This window comes from Eubalaena glacialis, chromosome 13 (assembly GCF_028564815.1).
Source record: "Eubalaena glacialis isolate mEubGla1 chromosome 13, mEubGla1.1.hap2.+ XY, whole genome shotgun sequence".
Taxonomy (NCBI): domain Eukaryota; kingdom Metazoa; phylum Chordata; class Mammalia; order Artiodactyla; family Balaenidae; genus Eubalaena; species Eubalaena glacialis.
Genome location: NC_083728.1, coordinates 45,991,907 through 46,016,424, shown reverse-complemented (window position 1 = coordinate 46,016,424; position 24,518 = coordinate 45,991,907). Strand labels below are relative to the sequence as shown.

General features: G+C 40.8%; 1 protein-coding gene across 1 annotated transcript in view; it reads right to left on the bottom strand.

Annotated features, from left to right (window-relative positions):
• SPTLC3 (serine palmitoyltransferase long chain base subunit 3) overlaps positions 1 to 24,313 on the bottom strand; it is a 133,796-nt gene extending 109,483 nt beyond the window's left edge. Inside the window, exons 1-2 of the mRNA XM_061208450.1 lie at positions 24,216 to 24,313; positions 23,913 to 24,086 (exon numbers count right to left, since the gene is read on the bottom strand). Of these exons, the coding sequence (XP_061064433.1) occupies positions 23,913 to 24,020 (108 nt within the window). The 5' untranslated portion in view covers positions 24,021 to 24,086; positions 24,216 to 24,313. The remainder of the gene's footprint in view (positions 1 to 23,912; positions 24,087 to 24,215) is intronic.
• Positions 24,314 to 24,518: the final 205 nt, after the last annotated feature.

Genomic DNA, 24,518 nt, shown 5'->3' with positions numbered 1-24,518 from the left:
ACCTGCTAGCCCGGCTGTTACCAAGAAAAGAGAGATAACAAATGTTGGTGAGGATGTGGAGAAAAGGGACCCCTTGTGGACTGCTAGTGGGAATGTAAATTGGTACAATCATTATGGAAAACAGTATGAAGTTTCCTCCAAAAATTAAAACAATTACCATATGACCCAGCAATCCCACTTCTGGGCATATATTCATAGGAAATGAAATCAGTATCTTGAAGAGATATTTGCACTTCCATGTTCACTGCAGCATTATTCACAGCAGCTAAGATACAGAAATGATCTAAGTGTGTATTGACGGATGAATGGATAAAGAAAATGTGGGTTTTGTACACACACACATGAATATTATTCAGCCACACACACAAAAGAAAATTCAGTCATTTGTGAAACATAGATGAACCTAGAGTACATTATGCTAAGTGAAATAAGCCAGACTCAAGAAGCCAAATACTGCCTTATCTCACTTATATGTGAAATCTAAAAAAGCTGAACTCACAGAAACAGAGAGTAGACTGGTGTTTACCAGACAGTGGGTGGGGAAAACAGGGAGATGTCGGTCAAAGGGTACAAGCCTTTAGTTATAAGATGAAGAAGTTCCGGGGAACTTCTAATGTACAGCATGGTACCTATAGGTAGTAATATTGTATAGTATACTTGAAATTTGCTAAAACAGTAGATCTAAAGTGTTCTCATCACACGCAGACACACACACACACACAGGTAGCTAGGTGAGGTGATAGATGTGTTAATTGATTGTTAATTGATTGCGGTAATAATTTCATAACGTATACATATATCCAATCATGTTGTACACCTCAAGTACATACAATTATTAGTTATTAACTATACCTCAATCAAGCTGGAAAAAAAAAAGTAAAGAGTGGGGGAAGGAACTTAAGAGACACCCAAGTGCACTGTGTGTTGTTTCATTAGATCCTCTTTTTTTGTTTTTTGTAAAAAAAACTGGTAAAAAATACATATTTTGAACAACTGTGGAAATCCAAATGTGGACTGGAAATATATATTATTGAAGAGTTAATTTTGTTAGGAGTGAGAGTAGCAGTATAGTTATGTGGGAGGATTCTTTTTTAATTAATTAATTAATTAGTTTATTTTTGGCTCTGTTGGGTCTTCGTTTCTGTGCGAGGGCTTTCTCTAGTTGCGGCAAGTGGGGGCCACTCTTCATCGCGGTGCGCGGGCCTCTCACTATCGCGGCCTCTCTTGTTGCGGAGCACAGGCTCCAGACGCGCAGGCTCAGTAGTTGTGGCTCACGGGCCTAGATGCTCCGTGGCATGTGGGATCTTCACAGACCAGGGCTCGAACCCGTGTCCCCTGCATTGGCAGGCAGATTCTCAACCACTGCACCACCAGGGAAGCCTGGGAGGATGTTTTAATCTTTGTCAATGCATGCTGAAGGATTAAGGGGGGTGAAGTGTTATAACAGCTCTAATTTTCTTTCAAATGGTTCATCAAAAATTAAACACATACATAAAGCAATTTTGGGAAAATGTTGAATCTAGATGGAGGTTATACTGGTGGGCGATTGTTATATTGTTATATTATTTTTTCATTTTTCTGCATGTTTGAAAATTTTCATAATAAAAAGTCAAAGTAAATAGTTCTCTCATTTATTTTAGGTGTCACCATGGCAGTGGAAAGTAGACTTTTAATATCAAACCATTCTTATTCCTGCTTAATTGATTTTCACACGGTAGCTCAATGTTTGCTCAATGCATTCGTGAATAAATTATTCTTAACATTACTAATTAAGTTTTTGTCTTTAATAAATATTTATACATTTATTCATTTTCTTATTCAACAAATATAATACAATCCTTGGATTTCCCATTTCCCAATGAGATGATCCATAAGAAGTGTTTTGACCATTTTTAGTGATTTACAGGAAACTGTCAAATGTCTACTAATACTTAATTTATTAATTTAGCTTACACATATATATTTTAAATGATGTCTTATATAAAAATTATGTTAATTAGAAATAATGTTTTTGCTACTCTCATACTATAAGCACCGTTAGATTCCACAAACACAGTTTTCTAGACTATATTGCCTTTATTTCCTCTATTCTGTTTGAGATGCAGTAGTTTTGGAATCTGTGTGACAGTCCCTGGAAGTTTTATCCCAAGCCACAAAATATGTGACAATCAAAAAAAAAATCTATCTGATAGATGAATATTTTTTATTTATATTACTTGTTTTTAAAGTAATTTTTAAAAAACCCTTTTATAATGAGATTTTACACTTGAATTGCTCAGTCAAAAGCCCACAAAGTATTATTAAATCTTATTAAAATTCCTTAACTCCTTATTATCCATTATATCAGTGTTGTAACTGAGCAGGGCCCTATGAGGCCTTCCCAGAATAGACCCACCCCATGTCATCCACCTGCCATTTTTTCTGTAGAAAATCTTTAGTCAAAGAATAAATTTAATCAGAGAAGTGAGAAAATGCAGAAAGAAAGGAAAACAGTCAAGCAAGACAAAATAATAATACTTTAGCCATTAAACAAACTCAAGGACCTTTAGTTCTTCCTCAAGGACTATAGATAATATTCTGAGCCACGTCCTTTGAGCTGTTTTGCAGATACTGAAGCCCCCAGCAGGTGGGAGAAGTTAACTGTATGCTGCACACAAGCATGTAGACCCCAGACCAGTTGGAACCAGGAGGTCGATGATGCAGATTCCTCATTACCTCACCACCGACCAGTCAGAAGAATGCCCACAAGCTGACCATGCCCTGTTTTTTGAACACTGTAAGACTCCTCACTACCCCTTCCAGAGTGGGACACACAGTTTGGCGGGCATTAGCCTGCCGTGACCCCCTTTGCCTGGCAAAGCAATAAAGCTATTCTTTTCTACTTCACCCAAAAGTCTGTCTCCGCATTTCTATTCAGCACCAGAGCACAGAGGCCGAGTTTTGGTAACAGTGTCTTCTCCAGACAAACCAAGCTAACATTAATGCACGTTGCTTTTGTCTAATATCTTTCCCAAATGTTACCGGGAGGTTTAAAATAATTAAAGCGAGAGAGCATTGCATAATATGAGGTCTTGAATGGAAGGTGAAAGAAAGAATATAACAAGTACCTTGTATTTGGGAACATAGGGCACTAATTGGATGTCTTGCATGAACTGGCAACATGCTAGGTTCTGGGAATTCCAAGATGAATGAGACAGACCCCGTCCCTGCTCCTGAGTCCTTGACCTCCCTCTACGCCCTCACACCAGTCGTAGGTCTCATGGATGGCCAACCTTCCTAGTCTAGTGTGAACCTTTGGCTCCCTTCCTGGGTTCTGTTCTGTCTGTGACCTTTGAACTGCATCCATCTCTAGCATGCCTGGTGACTTCCTGGCCCAGTTAAGATCCACCTCCTGGTTCTTTCCACATCATGGGGATACCCAAGGGGCTTCCTTCCTTCCTTGAGTTGTCCAGACTCTAGCAAAAGGGGCTGAGAGCCTCATGAAAAAGGTTTGACGAACTTTTGTGACTGGTTCGGTATGAGGTCAAGGAAGAGGCCATGACAGTATCTGCGAGGAGTGTGATAGGAATGTGGGTAAGAAGAAAGCGGAGATTAGAAGGAGGACTGCTTGCGGGGGAAGACAATCAGTATGCACGGGACCTGCTGAGTTGGGGTGGTGTCTGCTTGCGTAAGTGGGGGTATTTGGGGGCAGTTAGAGACGCAGGAAAAGAGAAAGGCCTGGCTGAAGTATACGATCTAGGACTCAACTACTCTGAGGCCCAGCGTGAGCCACGGTTAAAGGCAAACGTGATAAAGCACAAAATAAAAAGAAGAGCAGGAAGCTTGGGACCAAAATTTGGGACCCCCTGATTTTAAGGGCACCGTGGACGAAGAAGGGTGAGTGAAGGGCATCCAGTGTGGGTGACTTCAGAACCTTGATTTAATGTGCTCACAAATGAACCCCTTGGGCTGACTTAGAGGATGGCTGAGTCACATAGGCACATATAAAAAGAGAAACTTCCAGGACATTCAACGCCATCCTGTGAGGATCAGTGGGTTTTCCCCTTTTCCTTACCTGGCCCTGTAACCATTTCTGAGCTCCATATATGGCCAAATCAATGGGAACTTTCTGCTTGAACTGGTTCTCAGGCAAAGCTGCACTGTATATAACAGACTGTCTACCTAGATGCAAATAAAACCCTCAGCTGGGTGCACAGACTGGGCTTGTGTAACTATTTCTTTCTTTCTTTCTTTTTTTTTTTTGTCCCTGTGACTTGTTCTGGGAGATAGTTATATCACAAAGGAGAAGTTTCCAACAATGTCTGTCGGCGGCAACCGCTACCTACTTTACTCTCTCACATATAACTTTATTTATTTTTAATTTAATTTAATGTAGTTTTGTTTGGCAGAGAGAAAAAGAGATACCTTCATGGAGAGCAACATTATTTGGAAATGTATAGGTCTTTCTTAACAGATGAAAATTGACGCATTTACCGAAATTCTTTATTTAAAATTGAAATAGGTCACACCTCTTGGAAAAGGTTTCTCAGTCTGAGGTTGGATAGTTCTTTTGAAATATGAGAATCGGTCCTATCAAAGTAAACAAAACCTAAAATCTTGCTTAATACATTTGCTAGCCAAGGTCAACACAGCATGGTAATCTGTAATGCACTTCCTTTGTTTGTTCTACCTGCTGGAAATACAACTTTTGATGTTCTACTTTTTCTTTCATAGTGTTGAAAATAAATAGATCCTGAGCCACCTTTCCCAGAGCGCCCAGTCATCTGGGACTCTGTGACAACCTGGAGGTTGTTTACGTGTTGTAATCCTGTCACATCTAGAAATAAACAATGTTGGGATGTCCTGGAAGGATGATTACTCTTCCATTCAAATTAGCAGGTCTTTTACTGGCTGTCTGTTTTGCACTGTCCTAGGCTAATATTAGAGGGGATAGGAAATCAGTAAATATAGTCTCTTTCTCCCAGAATTGGTAGCGTAATTGTGTATGTGGTGGGGGGAGGGGAGCGAGCATAATCATAACATAGAGCAAAAAGTAAACGTCGTAAGAGTGACACAAATGGAGGGACCGTATCACATTGGGCAATCAGGAGTGGCTTCCTGAAGGAGGGGGCATTTGAGCCCAGTGTTGGTGGGAGGCAGAGCATGATGATGGAGAGAGCTTAGGCAGGAGGGAGACTGTCTGGGTTCAAATCCTGGCACTTTGTCACTTGCTGACTGTAAGACATTGTGCAAGTCAGCTAATTTCCCTCGGTCTCAAATGCCTCCAGTGGAAAATGGACTAGTAAAGTTTGTTTTGAAAATGAAATGGGATAATATATGCAAAGTACCTGCCCCAGGGTAAACACTTATTAAATGTTCAGATTTTCATGAAATCTTCTGAGTAGAGAAGTTAGAGGAAACTGTTAGAATGGATGATGCTGCTTTTAGAGAAATATTTGGGAAAGAAGAGAAAGAATAGGTATAGAGCCTTGGCCAGTACCTACACACGGGGAGAAGCGGGAGAGCGAGGATCCACTGGAGGCAGTAAGTGTGAGGGGGAAGAAGGGGTGGGGATTAGAGGCATGGGGGGCTGAGATACTGAACTTGAGAGAGACCATGATGCTTGGGTCATCTGGAATTGCAGCAACCATTTGTGGCCACAAGATGAAGATATTTAGTTACGCACAAAAGATTGTATTGATAGAAAGAAGAGATGGAAAGCCCTGAGGTCCTTAATGAGACTCTTCCCAACTCTAGACTCTTCCCAACTCTAGACTCTTCCCAACTCTAGATTCTTATTATGTGAGAATAACAAAATCTTATTTTTAATCTACTTATATTTGAGTCTTCCACTACTGGCAGCCGCAAGGATCCTATCGGATCAGTTCTCATCCCCAGTCAAGGGAGTAACAAGATTGTAGACTAGATGAGAGGCTGGTGGAGAGGGATGGGACTGATGCTCATCTAGTACACATGATATACTCATTTCAGTTGTTTATCCCAAGCATCCTTTCTGATTGGTTAATGAATGCCCTGTTCTGACTGGTAAGTATACATTCCTTACTGTGTGTGTGTGTGTGTGTGTGTATGTATATGTATGTATATGTATATTCCTTACTGTGTGTGTGTGTATGTATGTACGTATGTGTGTGTATGTGCATGTATATACATATGTATATACATACATATGTGTATGTATATATATGCATGTATGTGTGTGTGTGTATATATATATATATATATATATATATATATATATATATATATATTTAATTTTCATCCCTAATGGCAGGTAAAATTCAAAGCAGCTCTTTCCTCAGTGGAATCCTCTACTTTTACTCTAAAACATTTGAGAGTCTTATTGGTTTCAAAGTTACCATTTATTTCTCTTCTAAAATACTTTGGAATGTCAATTAGATCTGGCTGAAGTTATACAAAATGATGCAGCACCAAAACTCATGAAAGTGGAATGATACATGAATGATGAGAATACACAGTTCTACCTTAGTAGGAAGGGTACCAAAGCTCATGAAAGTGGAATGATACATGAATGATGAGAATACACAGCTCTACCTTAGTAGAGAGGGTACTTAATGTCTTAAAGTTGTCTGGGATTTTAAGAAATAAGTATTTTAACCACAGCCTTCTGTCATGTATTTTGTAGATATAAATGTTTAGAAATGCTTTATGAAGTTCATATGCCTCAGTCTAGTCTAACTCATATCATCTTGTCACAAATAGGTGAGTTGCTTTCATTCCAAACCCTGATTTTTATCCCCTCCAGAACCTTCTTTCATGCTGCCACTTTCCTGTAATTTCTTCAAGTTCTACTCCTTTTCCTAACTGTCCTCTGCTGCCCCCCCTCCCTCACCTCCACCCCACACACATAGACACCTTGGCTTGCCTAATATCCACTGTTTAAGACCCAGTTCTGGCTTCACTTCTTAAAAAGATCCAGGCTAGGTGTTCTCACTACATAATACCATTATAACACTCACCACATTGTATTACAATAATATTTTTAGGAAGACAAGTTATTTAATAAAAGGACAGAAAATAAAGGATCACTTGCAAAAAATAATAGCTTTTATTATCTCTCACTCAGGCCTTTTGAATATTTCAAATATTTTCACACTATTGTCTATGGTGGTGGAGACTGGTTGTGCATCAGACCATTTCCCTCTCCTCTTTCTCATGGCCGGGCTACATGCCCCACGACCCTTGCAGACACGTGTGGCTGTACAACTGACCAATGTGAAGTTGGTAGAAGTGAAATGTGCCATTTCTGTGCCTGGCCACAAGAGCTTCTCTCATGATCTATCTCTTTCTCTCTTTCCCCTATTGTCATCTGAATTCTGATGGCCAAGGTGACCTTGGAAGCCACACAGTGTCGTCTGCAGAACTTTGTCAGCCTGGTGCCCTGAATTACCGTGTGGAGCAGAGTCTTCACCTCCTCTCCCTCCAGCTTCCTGCCACTGCTCAGAAGACTTAATACGAGTGAGAAATAAACTTCTATTGGGTTATGCCGCTGAGATGTGGTGGCTCATTTTTTATGTCATCTAGTATTACCTTAATGAATAGATACTATAAGAATTGTGTTAAAATTCATGTTTAAATCTTGTTTAGAAGTGTTTGGAAGGAAGTCTGAGAACTGAGTTACTTCCCCAAGCAAAAGGGTGCATCAGGACCTGTCCGCACTGGCCAACATTCAAATTTAAATCTGGGGAATGTAAACTGGTGCAGCCACTATGGAAAACAGTATGGAGGTTCTTCAAAAAACTAAAAATAGAACAACAATATGATCCAGCAGTCCCACTCCTGGGTAATTATCCAAAGAAAATGAAAACATTGATTTGAAAAGATATATGTACCCCAATGTATGAGTGTCTATATATATAAAATGGAATATTACTCAGCTATAAAAAAAGAATGAAATTTTGCCATTTGCAACAACATGGGTACACCTGGAGGATATTACACCTCGTGAAGTAAGTCAGACAGAGAAAGACAAATACTGTATATTTTCATTTATATGTGGAATCTAAAAAAATAAATGAACATAACAAAACAGAAGTAGACTAATAGATACAGAGAACAAACTAGTGGTTACCAGTGCAGTGGGGAGGGGCAAGATAGGGGAAGGTGATTAAGATGTATAAACTACTATGTATGAAATAAATAAGATACAAGGATGTAATGTACAGCACAGGGAATATAACTGATATTTTATAATAACTTTAAATGGAGTATAATTTATAAAAATATCAAATCATTATGTTGTACACCTGAAACTAGTATAACATTGTAAATCAACTGTACTTTAATTTAAAAAAAGATGGAATGAGATAATCAGTCAATCAATAAATCTGGTGAAGTTGTCAAAGATTCAATTCTTGATTTATTGAGCATCTCTGAGTGTTAGGTGGTGCATGACAGAAAGAAGTACATTATAAGACTTAAGCTTCAGGGACCACAGAAATCAGCGAGAGAGACAGACAGACAGATTATAATCATGGAACTTTTTGAGGGGACAAGTTCTTTATGTATTAACTACTCCAAACTTTCTTTGTAGTGATGCACAAGTTCAGTCGTTGAGAGGCTAAGTTGCTTTCCCATCATCTTGGTTTTCCCATCCACCACCAGAGAAGTTAGTGAACAAGTCAGGGAAGCCCATGAAGAGTCCCAGCTTCCACACTTCCAGATTGGGAAGTCAGGGATTCACAGAAAAGGCAGGATGGCTTGGAGGGGATTAAATGGAGTCCCTAGCAGTATGCCCCATGAAAATCTGCTGTAGGATTGAGTGAATGAGAGAGAAAAAGAGAGCCAAGACTGGGAAATGTTGAGGAAGGAGGTGAGGGTCTTCCAGGACAGGAGAACCAGCATGGGCACTTGTTAGTGAGTAGAAAAGAGAGGAACGGGACCTTGCAAAGACTTCTGGCTGGACCTTATGTGTTGCCTGCTTGGAGATGTGGTGTGTAGTGCCTGCTGACATTGAACAGGCCTTCTCTGCAGGGTAAGCCAGACTTTCTGTTTCAAAGAGCAGTGAAAAAGAAATGCAGGGAAGAAAGATTTGTAGGATCCCAGGATCCTACCTGGGATGACAGCTGGGGTGGAGGCCCTAAAGTCAGTTGGACATAATTGAACTTTGGAACAAAGTGGCTGTCCTTCACCACCCTGCAATGACTGCAATCTTCTAATTTTACTCACAACCAGCTGGATCACTTGAGAGGCACAGAGCTTTTCTGAAGTTATCCTGATAAACCAGAGAAAACAATGCATTGTTGTTTTAATATCATTGAAATTAACTACTACCTACTATCTTCTTGTTCAGTTATGACGTTCTCGGTCCAGGTGAGAACAGTGCTTATCTCTGAGGTGCTCAAAGCTTTTGTGGCCATGATTTTATTTACTTACATGATATTCCTAAGAGGTAGGTTGTGGATAGCTATAACAGAATTAGAATTATCTTCACTTAATAAGACAGTCACAGGGCATTAAGCAATTTCCCCAAGGTTATAAAGCAGGCAAAGTCAGGATGAAGTTGAATTTCTCAAGTCCACAGCACCAGGGTTGAATCAGAAAGAAGCTTTAAGTTAGACCTTTGAGATGTGACAGATTGGAACATATTTCAGAAATAGCCATGGGGCTGACTCTTTGTCCTTCCCAGGTGGGTACTGGCAGCTGTCAACACTCGTGGGAAGGCTGGCTACCATGTGCATGCACCTGTGCTAGGCACTGGGTCATTCATAGTTTCTCTTATGGCTTCCATCCCCATGGAACTCATGGACAAAGGCAGGGATAAAACGTGTGTACAGAAATACAACACTTCAGGATTAGAGAGCAAGAAGTCTCCAGTGGCAACATCCCAGAAGTCTAATGTCATTCCATATTTATACATTTGTTCATTTTTTTCCTTCCTTTATTTACTTACGTTTTTAATTGCTGTAGAGTTGATTTACAATGTTGTGTTAGTTTCAGCAAAGTGCTTCAGTTATACACACACACACACACACACATATATATATATTCTTTTTCACATTCTTTTCCATTTTAGGTTATTACAAGATATTGAATACAGTTCCCTCTGCCATACAGTAGGTCCTTGTTGGTTATCTATTTTATATATAGTAGTGTGTATTTGTTAATTCCAAACTCCTAATTTATCCCTCCCCCCCACCTTTCCCCTTTGGTGACCATGTTTGTCTTTTATGTCTGTGAGTCTATTTCTGTTTTGTAAATAAGTTCATTTGTATCCTTTTTTTAGATTCCACATATAAGTGATATCATATGATATTTGTCTTTCTCTGTATTACTTCACTTAGTATGATCATCTCTAGGCATATTTGTTCATTCATTCATCCAACAAACACATATTGAGTACCTACTCTGTGCTAGCTGCTGTGCTCTGTCCAGGTGACCCAGTGGTGACCAGGAAGGACAGAACCCCTGACCTCATGACACTGATGGTCTATATGTGAACCATCCAATACATTAATCATTAGCCACATGTGGCTACTTACATCAAACTTAAATCATTCAAGTTAAATACATTTAGAGATTTAGGTTCTCAGTTGCATGAGCCACATTTCAAATGTTGGACAACCACACATGGCTGCTGGCTACCTTACTGGGTGGGACAGTCACACAGTATTTCCATCATCACAGCAGATTCCATTGTTCTGAGGTCTGCAAATTGTGGCCCACAAGCCAGATCTGGCCTACCCCTTGCTTTTGCTATTTTCTTTCAAAATAAAGTTTTATTGGAACACAGTGACACCCGTTTGTTTATTGCTGTCCATGGCTGCTTTCACACTGCAAAGGCAGAGTTGAGTAACTGTGGCAGGGACTTCGTGTCCCAAAGAACTGAAAATATTTACTGTCTGGCCCGTTACAGAGAAAGTTTGCCATCCCCTGGTCTAGATGGAAATACAGACTAGAGCAAACACTTACAAAAAGGGAAATGAAGAATAAGTCAGGGACCTATGGAGTGGATAGGACGGGATCTGACCTAGTCCAGGAAAAGAGAAAGGCCTCCCTAAAGAAGATGATGCTTAAAATAAGATCTGAATAGTCAGTAGGAGTTGATGAGGCACAGTGTTCCCAGCAGGAGGAAGAACCCGAAGAACTGTGGGGAGGGAAGGGGGTAGGGTGGTGGGCTGGCAGGGGTAGTGAGGGGGCAGGCATGGCTGTAGGTCGGTTCTAAAAGGGGAACTCCATCCACTTTGTCCATCATTAGTACTCCAGGGCTTAGAAGGGCATCTGATACGAAGTAGGTATCCAATAAATCTTTTATGACTCAGTGGATGAATCGGCGGGGAGGTTGTGCAGAGTTCATAAACCGAGCTTAGGACCACAGCCTTGATCCTGACAAGGGAAGCCATTGACGAGCTGTAAGCAAATGCCGGCTTAAAAACCTGATCTGATGCGTGTTTTCAAAAGGCCACCTGCAAAACCATGCATGTGAATGGGTCTTCGGGGAGCCCCGACATACCAGTGATTCACAGTGATTCATGGTTGTATGGTCGATAATTTTGAGAAAGATAAATATCATATGATATCGCTTATATGCAGAATCTTAAAAAAGATGATACAAATGAACTTATTTGCAAAACAGAGACTCACAGACTTAGAGAATGAACTTATGGTTACTGGGGGAAAAGGATAGGGGGTGGAGGGATAGATTGGGAGTTTGGGATTGACATATACACACTGCTATATTTAAAATAGATAACCAACAAGGACCTACTGTATAGTACAGGGAACTCTGCTCAATATTCTGTAATAACCTAAGTGGGAATAGAATTTGAAAAAGAATAGATACAAGTATATGTATAACTGAATCACTTTGCTGTACACCTGAAACTATCATACCATTGTTAATCAACTATAATCCAATATAAAATAAGGTAAAGTCTCTCTTGTATCCCTTGCAGAAGAATATTTGATGAAACATACTCATTCCATTGATCCTGAACTTTTGAACCTATGACCAAAAATCAAAAGGAAAGTGTCTCCTAAGCTGCATGAAAATGAACCAACACCAGAGGCGTGCTTTGCCATGGAAGTGAGGTGTGTACTGTAGCATTTCCTTCCCGTGCCAGGCAGCCGATGACTCATAGGTGAATTAAAAAAAGGGTGGGGCTCTGGAAGCACACAAAATGTGGTGGGCTGAGCACAGGGGACTGAACTTGGATTAGAAACAATGGCTTTTCTCTTTGAATCAAATTGAAACAATTTCTTCTTGCACCTTGATGATGCTGAACTACCATCTCTGGACCCCAACCAAAACTTCTCATTCCCTGAACATGGACCAAAGAGTGCCTGCCATTCAGCAACCTGAAGAAGCAGAAAACCCCCCTACCCAGAAAGAGGGAAAGTTGCCGAGGATTCCATTGTTCTTCCTTCCCTGTGTGTTTATCAGGATTTGGCTCATGGCTGTACAGACCTATTCTCCTTGCCTCCTTCCCTCCTCTGCCTGTCACCCTATAAAACCACTCACAATTTATGCACATCAAGAGCAGCCTAGGTTCATCTTCAATCTATAACCTGGCTCATCTTTTGCTTGCCTTTGAAGACAGAATGTGTCCTTAAAGAGATGATGCTTAGTTGAATGTATACAGTTTTTTTGGCTGGAATCTTTGGTGTTCATGGAAGGCAGAGCATATCTGATTTTCCATGAAAACCTTTTGCTTCTTGGGAAAGTAAGCATAATGTCTCCAAACAACCAATTCCCCAAGAGTATGACAACACAACAATTTGTTTCTTTGCTTCCAAAAAATCTGATAACATCCATGGTCACAGCTGTAATTATCTGATTAACTTTTCTTATGTGGCATATAATGTTGAAAAAAAAGTAACTTCTCCCAGAGCAGTGCTAGTCTTGTCTAGTTTTTACCTGTACTCCTGAATCAACTATTTAAAAATTCCAGGCATTTTTTTTTAGCCATCATAATTTATGAGCCCTAAGTAATGGCTGGGTGCAAGGCATGAGTCATCTGATTGGTATAAAGATTGATAATACACTTAAAAAAAGAAAACTGACATTCGTGACCTATTTATTTCAGCCATTGTATCATTTTCCCAGGTCACTATGTGGAGAACGCCTGTATCTTAGTCTGTAGACACCTGATTCAGTGGTTTTGCGAAGAATTGACCGATGGGAAGCATAGCCCCATAGACAAAATGCCAGCCCCTTTTGCATAAACTTACAAACCAATCCGTCAAACCTTACGTCGGTTGTGAGATTTTCCCAAGTACCCCTAAGTTATTTGCATGGTTTGGCAAAAGCTGTTATTGCCAAGGGCTCCTGCGGGGTTTGTTTTGGATTCTGTACTATGAAAAGCAGTATTGTGTAGAGGCTCTAGAAACTGGCAGTGGACAGGTGTGTGTCTTGCCCTGGATTGGCCATTTTGAGATATTGGGCAAGTGTGCCTCAGTTCTGTTCTCTATTCTATTAAGTGAGAAATGTGTCACTAAGATCTAGAAAATGAGATAACATGCTTCTCTGAGATTTGAGATCATTTCTGCCATGATTATTCCAGTGTTCGAGACGATCTGGAGCCTAGTTTCTTTCAGACTATCAGAGTAGGTGACTGGGAAACATGCCATGTTGCAAGACCTAAGAATCCTTAACGCGTCATCAATATCATTGCCTCGGGGAGCCTCAGCAAAGGAACCAAGAAATTAATTGACTCGTGCTCCCCTGCTGGGTCTGGAAGCAAGTCTTCATGATGGCATGTGTTTGAAAATGAAGTTGAGGCTGCACAAGGGCTCAGAAGAAGGTAATTCTGGGGAGTACACATGCTACATGCCATAAGGATGTAAAGACAAAGGTCAATGATTTTTAAAGAAAGATTTATAGGAAGTTGTGTCTGGTGTGCCATGTAAAATCACTTTGCTGCCTGGCTATGGAAATCTAAGGTAGAAACTAACATTTTGCAAGACTTTTAGAATCTTACAGATTTTAAAAAATTACTAAAACTGACTCCCAAATCTGCTCTTCTGAGTAAGTGTAATAACCAAAATAGCACTTTTTCTCTTGCTGTGAGTTAATCTGCTGAAGAATAGAGGTGCTGATTTTTTTTTTTTTTTACTTCCTACCTCTTCTTGTAAAGGAACAGTTGACATAGTTGTATGCACTGAGTAAGGGTTTGAAAAATACCTACGTGTCCAGTCCTTTGAGACATTCCTGAACTTAGAGTTAAAAATGTCTGGGATTCTTGTCCAGCTCTGTCCCCATCATCCACGTGTCTTTGGTCTCATTATTTTTCTTAGCTCTGTTTTTTTCATCCCTAAAATGGGTCAGTAGCACTCAAAACTTCACAGCATTGCTGTGAGAGTCCAACGAGACGTTGGATATAAGGATCATTATAGTTGATGCTGAAGGTTAAAGGGGCAAAACATTGGTTGTGTTTTAAAGAAATCATTCTAACCATGCATGCGCCACTATATTTACTTCTTACAACGACTCTATTGGGCAGGCACTACTATTATCCTCATCTTCCAGATAAGGAAACTGAGGCACAGAGATATTAAGCCGCTTGTCCAAGGTCATAGAGCGGCCGATGTGAAGCCGAAATTCAAGCCCAGGCAGTGCGAAGGGGAGGCCCTGCTCCCAACCTCTATATGATGGTTCAGTTTACTAGGACAGTAGGGTGGCAGGAGGTGGCAACAATTTATGTGATATTAGGGGTCCTAAAATCCTCCTATTACTTGCCACCCATGTGGGTGATTATCTGACCTCTTTGAACCTTGGGTCCTTATACGTGAAATTTGAAAGCAATAGGTGAGAATTAACAATACTTCAAAAAGTGTAAATACGTGGTGGGACCTTGTGTGTGGCAGCAATCATTAACTGTAATTAATACTGATTTCTCTGACATGGTTTTCTAAGATAGGCAAAGAAGGAGGCTCTCTCCACGTGGCTCTTATTTTGGGAAATAGGAGAGGTCTTTACATCTTCCATGAGACAAATGCAATTTTGCATCATCAATTTTGAAATTGAAGCTAAAGATTTTGCAATAGCATATACCACTCTGAGCCACCAAATACTGTAGTCCCTGGCTGTTTGCTTTCACATGTTGGAGGTTTCAGAAACAAATGCACCTTTCCAGAAAGGGCCTTGGTCTGGGTATCAAGAGACCAGAGTGGGGGAGGGTGCCTCACACTGGTGTGACCTCTGAGACAGTCACTTAGCTTTCTTGAGCCTCATTCCTCCATGTGTAAGAAGACAGGGCATGGTATGGAATTTTAAGAATTTCTACAGTGAGTTCCCTTCCTGCCAGCTGGATTATACTCCAGAGAAAAAGGGAAAATGGCTCTTGAACCCGTCAGAATTATAGGTGTACAACAGGGGAGTTTCTCGAGTGAGGTAGCCTGCTGAGTCTTTCATCTCACTAGATGAATTTACACTTGATTCAGCTCATGGTTTTATAAAATCTTTGCACAGTCAAAACTATATCTGCACATTCTGTCTCAAAAGAAGAAAAAAGAAAGAACGATGGACAAACATTGAAATCTGGTTAATAATTTGCATGTGGAAGAGTTTAGGGGTGAAGTCTATTGATTCTCCAACTTTCTTTGAAATGCACCAAACATATGGTTTGATGGCTGGATAGAGGGACAGATAGACAGACAAATGTGTGATGAAACAAATATAGTAAGATGTTAATTGCAGTTTCTAAGTGGTAGGTATATGAGTATTCAGTGTAGAACTCTTTAATTTTTCTGTAAGTTTGCAAATATTCACAATAAAATGTTTGAGGAAAAGGCATTTTTTTTTCTAGTGATAAAGACACAGACCCTGGGGCCAGTCTACACTAACTAGAGGTTTAATCTTAGACAAACTTACTTAACTTTTCTATGACCAGTTGCCTCATATAAAAAATAGGGATAGTAATAGTATTAAAGTCATAAGGTTGTGGGAATCAAATAAGTTTGTATTTAGAAAGTTCCTAGCATATAGTGTGATGGAAAAGTTTGTTAATTGAAATTTTAAAAATCATTTCATATACAGGGTTATGAATGGGAAAGCAGATTATTCTGATTTTTCTTGGACATTCAACCCTGAGAATGCAGAATTTTATTAAAACCAGATGACAGGTCTATATACCTTGAGGTATTAGTCATTTTCCTTCTATTCCAGGCATATTTCATCTCCTATTAAGAGGTAGTAGAATCATCAGGATAAATCAATAATATTTAATTTCTATTTTCATCTCCTTCAAAAAGTTCCACCTCCTTAAATCATGTTCCCTGACCCCAAACTTAGAGTATACATAATATCTGGATATCGATATAAAAGCACGTAGCTACTTGGTCACACAAATATCTAGTGATTTAGTAATTTTTAAAAAGAAGGCAGTGAATAGTAGTTATGTTCTCCAACAAAGGATGGGAAACCTTTAATTAATAGTTAGGAAAATTACTAATAAATTAGTAATTAATTAGTGTATTAATTAATAAGAGGTTATACACCTTGAAATCTGCAAGAAGCTTGTGTATCATATGAGTGGGGCCTTTTCAGTCTTTTAAAGAACCAGGCCTGTGGACAGCAAATGGCAATTAAAATAAACAAAACAAACTGAAATCCAAGTTCTTACAAACACTAGATTAGTAGAAACAGGTGGTCTTTAATCATTGCACAACTATTATTGAGCACCTATTGTGTACAGGCTCCTGTCTAGGTTCTGGGGATTTGGCAGTGAGATAGAAATCTCTGCCTGGGTGGAGTTCTCATTCTAGAGCCAGAGGCAGACAATAGATAGGAAATAAATTCAAGTGTGTGTGTGTGTGTAGATGGTGTTAAGTACTAAAGAACCAAGCAGGATCAGGAAAGGGAGTCAGGAAGAAAGCATGTTGCAATTTTAATTGGATTGTGAGTAACATTTGACTTGAAAGGAGGGAGGTGCAGGCACCTGGATTTCTGGGAAGTGCAAATGGGAGAGGATGTGGGAATGTCCTGAGGTGGGAGGATGCAGGGCTGCTGGCTCTAGTGTGGCTGGAATACACTGAGCACTGGGAAAAGGGGCAGGAGATGAGTCAGTGAGGACCAAGCCATGGCTCCTTGTGGCCAATGTAAGAATTTCAGCTTTTACTCTGAGTGAAATGGGAACCATGGGAAGGATTTGGGCAGAAGACTGAGATCTTGGTATCATTTCAACGGGATCATTCTGGCTGCTGTGTTGAGAATAGTCTTGCTGGTGGTAGTGGACGGGATGGCAGGGGTGGAAGCAGGTTATGGTAATTTAAAAATATGACCATGAGTTCTTTAATAATCTTCCCGTTAAGAGTTGGGAGGGTCCTATCCCCTGGAACCTGGTGGGCTTGTTTGTGACTGCTTCAACAGGGTAGATGTGAAGCTGAGCTCTGAGGCTAGGGTATAAAAGGCCATGAGACTTCTTCATTTACTAGAAAACTCTCTAGAGCCCTCCCTGCTGTAGAAGCTGTCTGAGGCAATCCTGCCCACAGTCCTGGCTTGTCCTTTTTTTCAGCCGACCCAGCCTGGACATGGTAGTGAGGACGCCATCTTGCAGGCGAATCCTCCTGGCTCAGCTGTTCTAGGTCCAGCCAATCGAGGCCCCAAGTATCATGGAACAGGGAAGAGCTGTCTCCACTGAGTCTTTTCTGAATTCTTACCCAGTGGAATCCATGAGCATAACAAAATGGTTGTTGTTTAATGTCATTCTGTTTTGGGATGGGTTGTCATTCCGTAATGAATAACTGGGACACAGGGAAAAGGCATGAGGCTCCCGTAACAATCAAGGTGAGAGATAGTGGTAGCTGAGACCAGAGTGGTTGCTGTGGGGAGGTGAGGAGTGGTCAGATTCTGGATATCCTGTGAAGGTAGGATCATGAATTTGCTGACTCATTGAATACAGAAGGAAAAAGTCATGAGCGATACCCAGGTTTCTGGTTTGAGCCACTGGAAGGATAGAGTTGTCATTTACTGAGATGGGAAAGACTATAAAGGAAACACGTTAGGGACAGAGGGAGGGAGTATCAGGGGCTCAGTGGAGGGAGTATCGGGGGCTCAGTTTTGGACATGTTAAGTTGGAGATGCCTTTGGTCATCCAAGCGAAATATCAAGGAAGCAGTTGGAAATGACATATATATATATATATATATATATATATATATATATATATATATATACACACACATACATACACACACACATACACACAGCTGCACATATATACATGTACATATAGTAATGAGACAAAGTCAGATCATCAGGAGAAATCTGCAGTTAGAAAAGAGAACGGGTACAAGGACTGAGCTTTGGGTCACTTTATTGTTCAAAGATCAAGGAGTTGAGGAAAACCAGGAATAGACACTGCAAAGGAACAGCTGGTGATATAGGAGGGTCATAACCTGTAAACCAAGAGAGAAAAGTGCTTGAAGGAGGAGGAATAATTACTTGTGTCAAGTGCTGCTGACAGATCAAGTAAAATGAAGCCACCATTGGATGAGGGAATTCAAGGATTTAAGACTATCATTTATTGAGCACCTATTATGTGCCAGGCATTGTACTGAACACTCCTACAATAGCAGTAGAGGGGTAACAGCTGCAGGCAGACTTTAATAGATAATAGCCACTATTTATCAAGTATCTACTACACATGTGATAGTTACTGGGAGCCTTACATACACTCTCTCATCTAATCTTCACCATTGCCTTGTGAGGTATGGATCAGAGCCGTGACGCTACTTCCCCAATGTGGCACAGCTAGTAGGGAGCAAAGCTAGCACTCATACCCAATTCTGCTGATGTCAAATCTTGTCTTCCTGCTATCATTCTTCCTTAAGTGGTTCCCTGGGAAATCCTGAGGGGTGCTGGGGTATGAAAAGCCACCAGGAAAGAAATATCTTCCTGGGGAGTTCATTTATACTCAAGGTTTTCAAGGAGGATATAAAAGTAGTTTTATAGTAAAATAAATATTATTAAAATAGTATTATAAAGTGGGGTACAAAATTCTAATATAAATTTTTAAATAAATTAATATCACATGTGGGCTTGTGGTCTGAGTCACTTTGGCTTATGTTTGGTTTTCTCTCCTTGGTAGATCAATTTATGAATCCCTTTACCCTGTCTTCTCTGGAAAGGCTGATTTGTTGGTTTTTCTGAGCAGGATGTGAGAGCTGAAGTTCTTAACCTGGGGATCTGAGAAAGTCATGGAACACATGAATCCTCTACATGGAAAATTCTGTAATACAGAAAGTATCTATCAGCTTCTCAAAGGATTTTTCACTTCCAAAAGGATAAGCTCCACATGGCAGAGAAAGAACCGTCAGGTATAAGTTGTAGTTGACAGGATAATCATAATTTACACATAGCCTTTTCCTGGGCAACTTTTGAAGGCCCAGTTATACCACATCTAGAGAATAATAATGGTGACCAAGCTATATGAGTGCATTGTCGAACAAAAGGTTTGTGTGTCACTTCCTACAAAGTCTGAGAGATGAAGTTTGAGCAGTGAAATGGTATCAGTTCTATGACATTTTGTCATCTAATATTTGAAATCAGGGTCAGTCAGAGAAATCTAGTACAACTGGTTGAGTCATAATTGTTCCTAAAACTTGCATACTCCAGGATCAAGTATTAATATAACAACTCAGGAAAATTAAGATGTAAGATACATCTATTGCTTTTAAAAAATATAAAGTAAGTCTAAATTAAGAAGATCCAAATTCCCTGAATCACTCTATTTATGACCTCTTATTTTTCTCATCCTATTTGCCTATAGTTCAGAGATTACAGATTTGTGGCTGGTAGCAATGTCTCATTGAACTCTACACTATTGGAAATTTGAAGCATTACATGCCAATACTTAAAAATCAGGATATTCTCTCTCCCTCCCACTCCATCTGGATTTCCAATTTCTTTTGAAAATCATGAGATCTGTCAACATAGGACCTGCTTTCTCTCATGGTGACAATGAGCTTTGTTCAGGTAAACCCATGCTTAACACTTCCTGTTGTCCACACCAGGCCTTACCAGCCTGCTGGGCATTTGTAATCTTAACCTCTGCTGTAATCAAATGATCTTCAACGTGGCAAAACTTTTGGTTGAAGCAGGATTTAGAGGGAACTCTGATGGATGAAGTACACTGTGGAGAACAATTCTGAATACTTCTCTGAACTATGTTCATAGTGTTTGTTTCTTTGTTTCCAAAGGTTTAATCTAAATTGTGAATTACTGGGCCAATGACTTTCTTTCTAATATGGTGGCAACAACTTCTTCTCACATGAATTTACAGGTTGATATACTTTAGAATTCCAGTAAAACTACATTAGTTCAGGCCAATTGAGACAAGGTGACAATACTTAGTAGAAAGATTAAATCAAGTGTATTTCAAAATAAATGTAGTAGATTTCTTGAGAGTAATTAGGTTAACGTCAATCTACCTCTACTTGTGTTTCTAAAGAGAATCATTTTCTAGGAAACTTTAACCAATAGATAAAATTAATTTATAATTGGCAGATATTAAATATACTTTAAGACACGTATTCATTTAATTAACAAAACATCTGAAGCAGAACACATACATGCTTCTTTGCCTGCTCTTTCTTCATAGATAAGGCAACAAGTTACAGACCTCCTCAGATTGAATAATTACACTTCAGATTTGAGAACATTCAAATGATTGTGCTTTCGTATAGTTGATATTTGAGTTCATTGTATTTGGTTTTACCAGCCAGACACTCATCTTAAGCACACAGTCCTTATGCAAAACACAAAATAAAACACAACAAAAGTGTAAAGCTTAGGGAAAGGCATCTTTGCCAAAGATTGATGGCCAAAACAAACTCTTTCTTCAAAATGAAAGCACTGAAAATGGTTGTAATGAGACTGTACAATGATTTTTCTAGGCATTTTAAAGAAATAGAATATACATCTGTTTACATGTTTATTGTTGCTTAGCAAACCACCACCATACTTAAAACAACAATCATTTGTTTGCTTGGGACTTCCCTGGTGGCACAGTGGTTAAGAATCCACCTGCCAATGCAGGAGACACGGGTTCAAGCCCTGGTTTGGGAAGATCCCACATGCCGTGGAGCAATAAAGCCCATGCACCACAACTACTGAACCTGCGCTCTAGAGCCCACGAACCACAACAACTGAGCCTGCGTGCCACAACTACTGAAGCCTGTGTGCCTAGAACCTATGCTCCACAACAAAGAGAAGCCACCGCAATGAGAGGCCCGCGCACCACAGCGAAGTGTAGTTCCCACTCGCCGCAGCTAGGGAAAGCCCACGCACCGCAACGAAGACCCAACGCAGCCAAAAATAAATAAATAAATAAATAAAGGTATTAAAAATAAAAAGTCTGATAAACAAACCCAGCTTAAAAAAAAACCCAATCATTTGTTTGCTTAAGAATCTGTAATTTGGGGCTTCCCTGGTGGCGCAGTGGTTAAGAATCTGCCTGTCAATGCAGGGGACACGGGTTCGAGCCCTGATCCGGGAAGATCCCACATGCTGCAGAGCAACTAAGCCCATGCACCACAACTACTGAGCCTGAGCTCTAGAACTCACGAGCCACAACTACTGAAGCCCGCGTGCCTAGAGCCCATGCTTTGCAACAAGAGAAGCCATAGCAATGAGAACCCTGCACACCGCAATGAAGAGTAGCCCCCACTCGCCACAACTAGAGAAAGCCTGCGCACAGCAACGAAGACCCAACACAGCCAAATAAATAAATTTATAAAAAAAAAAAAGAATCTGTAATTGGGGCAGAGCCCTGTGGGGACAAGTCATGTATACTCCATGAAGTATAATTGGAACAGATAGACTCCAGGGCTGCAGGATCCACTTCTAAGGTAGCTGACTCACACAGTTTACAAGCTGGTGCTGCATCTTGCCTAAGCGCACAGCAAGGATACTTGGTTTCTCTCTACTTGGGCTTCTCTTGAGCTGCTTGGGCTTCCTTCCAATGTGGTGGCTGGGTTCCAAGAGTGAGCGTTCTACGAGGACTGGGTTCAAGCTTCAAGGTCTTTGGTAAAGACTCAGTTTGTTTAAGGTCCTCAAAGCAAAATGGACTAAAACCAGTGACTAAGGATCATGATAGTAAAGACAACTTCATCCGGATCACAGAGGGGAAAACAGGCCCTTGTCTGCCCTACTGCACTAAGAGCTCAGCAGGGTTTCTTCTTTCTGGAACATACTTTTTAAGTCATAATTGAGGCTCTCAGTGGGAGCCGATTTCAACTGAGTAACGCCTAAATATATCTGAGCAAATAGGTTCTGGATGGTCCTTCCTTCAGAAAGAGCTGTTGGAAAAGGCAGTAGCCTCCCTCACATGCCCTGCTGCTCTTAGGGAAGCTTCAGTGTCCAAAGATATTCACAGTCTTGTAGGAGCACTTAGTAATGAACCTTTAGGATCCTGGCTCTTGTCCTTAGGAATGGTTGTAACCATTTAGCTAAGTCTCTAACCTCAGACACTAGAAGGTGGTTACAAAACCAAGAAAAAGTAGAGAGAGAGAGAGAATGGCTTTGACGGCATCTCTACCCAAATGAGAGCCTTCAGGGTCAGAATGGTCCAGAGGGTGAGAAGGCCAGTGGCTAGTGTTACAGCCATTTTAGGGGCAAAGAGTGTCTTGAGTGGTAGTGGTCTGATTCGATACAGTGACGAATAGATGGTGGGTATTAGTATGATTGCCCTCGTGCAAAGAATGAGAGTTGAGTATTTTCTCTTCACATTATACTCATCTGGGAGAGGCCAGACCTGAGGTTTTTGGTAGACAATTCCAAGGTTAGGGTAATGCCTTTTGTCAAGAGGGGAACCTATTTGGGGGACCACAGCCTATTCACACACAACCCAGGCTCCAGAGTGCCCACCCCCCACACACACCTCTTTCATTCCAGTGGACACACAAATTTCCTTCACTGAATGGCGGGCTGGCCCCCAGCCAGCCTCACCTGTCCTGTGATCTTAGAACAATCTCACTGCCCTACCTCCCCACCCCCGACCCCGGTTCTCCTGCACAGGTTCCTTGCCCAACTTCTCATTTTGCAACGGTGAAGCTGCCTGTTTGGCTATGCTAATCTGCTCCCAAGCAGGTGAACTCACCCCTGCTGTTCAGAGCAGAGGGCCTGGGCATCCAACGGGAAGCTGGTGATGGCCTGCCTGTTCGTAAGCAGCTTGCAGACCCGGCTCCCTCTTTGAATGAGCTGACAACATTTCTTGGGTTCCTCCTCCTCCTCCTCCTCCTCCTCAGTACATTCCCCTCAAACATTCTGTCAGAGCAGGAGCCAAAAATTTTAAAAAAAGTATCACATGGGAAAACAATTCAAAGTCTGTTTGGTTCCTGTGTGCAGCCTGTAACAATAAGCCGCACTTTCTGAAGTGTCTTAAAAAGGAATGCTTGTGATGTCAAGTTTCAAAGAAAGACTTTGGCCCCAAATCAAGCTGTAAGCTATGACAAGGCCCCACCAAACACCAAAAAGAAGTCCCCTTTTAATCAGAGAGGCATTCCTCATGTACCAGGGGAAAATGCCACTTACTCCACATAATCTCAGCAGCGTTTACTTTCACTTCCTTTTTTTTTCCCCTATGAAGTATGGTGAATGTAGTCTGTTGTGATTTCCTGATAGACTGAAATTTAGCTGGAGAGTTTTAGCTTTCACAACTGTTTTCTCCAAAATGCTTGAGAGAAAACAAAAGTCTAGCAGGGATGTTTTTATGTTAAGGGTTTAAGGCTCTTGGATCTACGTGTGTCCTCTCTTGTACAGAGAAGAAATTCTCTCCTTAACCCACATCCAAACTTTTTAGTAGCCAAGCATTTGAAATTAGCTGAAGTGAAGAGTCAAAACACAGAAAACACTTCCTGCCAAGAACTTTCAGCTAGGACAGCTTCAAACAGCTTTACAACAAATATTGAAACGTTCAGGTCATTCAGAGTAAGGGGGAAAGATTGCCTCTTACCTGGGCTTCTTTCACCATCCCGTTCCTTGTGCAGTTTTTTCTGTGACAGTGGTCACTCTGATTGTGAAGTGTTCCATTGCAAACAGCACCACCTCCAGGATCAACCATTTGTGTGAAATTGATGGAAGAGGCAGGTTTTCCTCCAGAGGCTCTTGGCAAGCTTGTGTTTTGAAGCTGGTGAGGGAATGGGATAAAGCACTTCAGACTGAGTGCTTGAAGGAATCCTACCAATCAGGCTTTTCCAGAAGAAGAGCGACAGCCTATCTTTTGGGAAGATCTTTGAAACTAAAAACAAATGATTACCTTTACACTCTTCAAATCAGAATGTGGCCTCCATGGTAACAGAACTGCTGAAACTACAAAGGAGATTGCCAGCTCCTTGCCTGGACTGAGGCAACCAGGAGGCTGCAAAGCCAGTGGCAAACTGCTAGGAGGCCAGCAGGGAGGTGGAGAATCTTTTAAAGACACACACACACACACACACACACACACACACGCCACTGTACACTCCCCAGGTGTCTCCTACGGAGGACAGTTAGTGCCGAATTGACGTCTATCCCCTTCTCACCTCCCTCCTGCTTCTAATTACATTTTTGTTTGTAAACC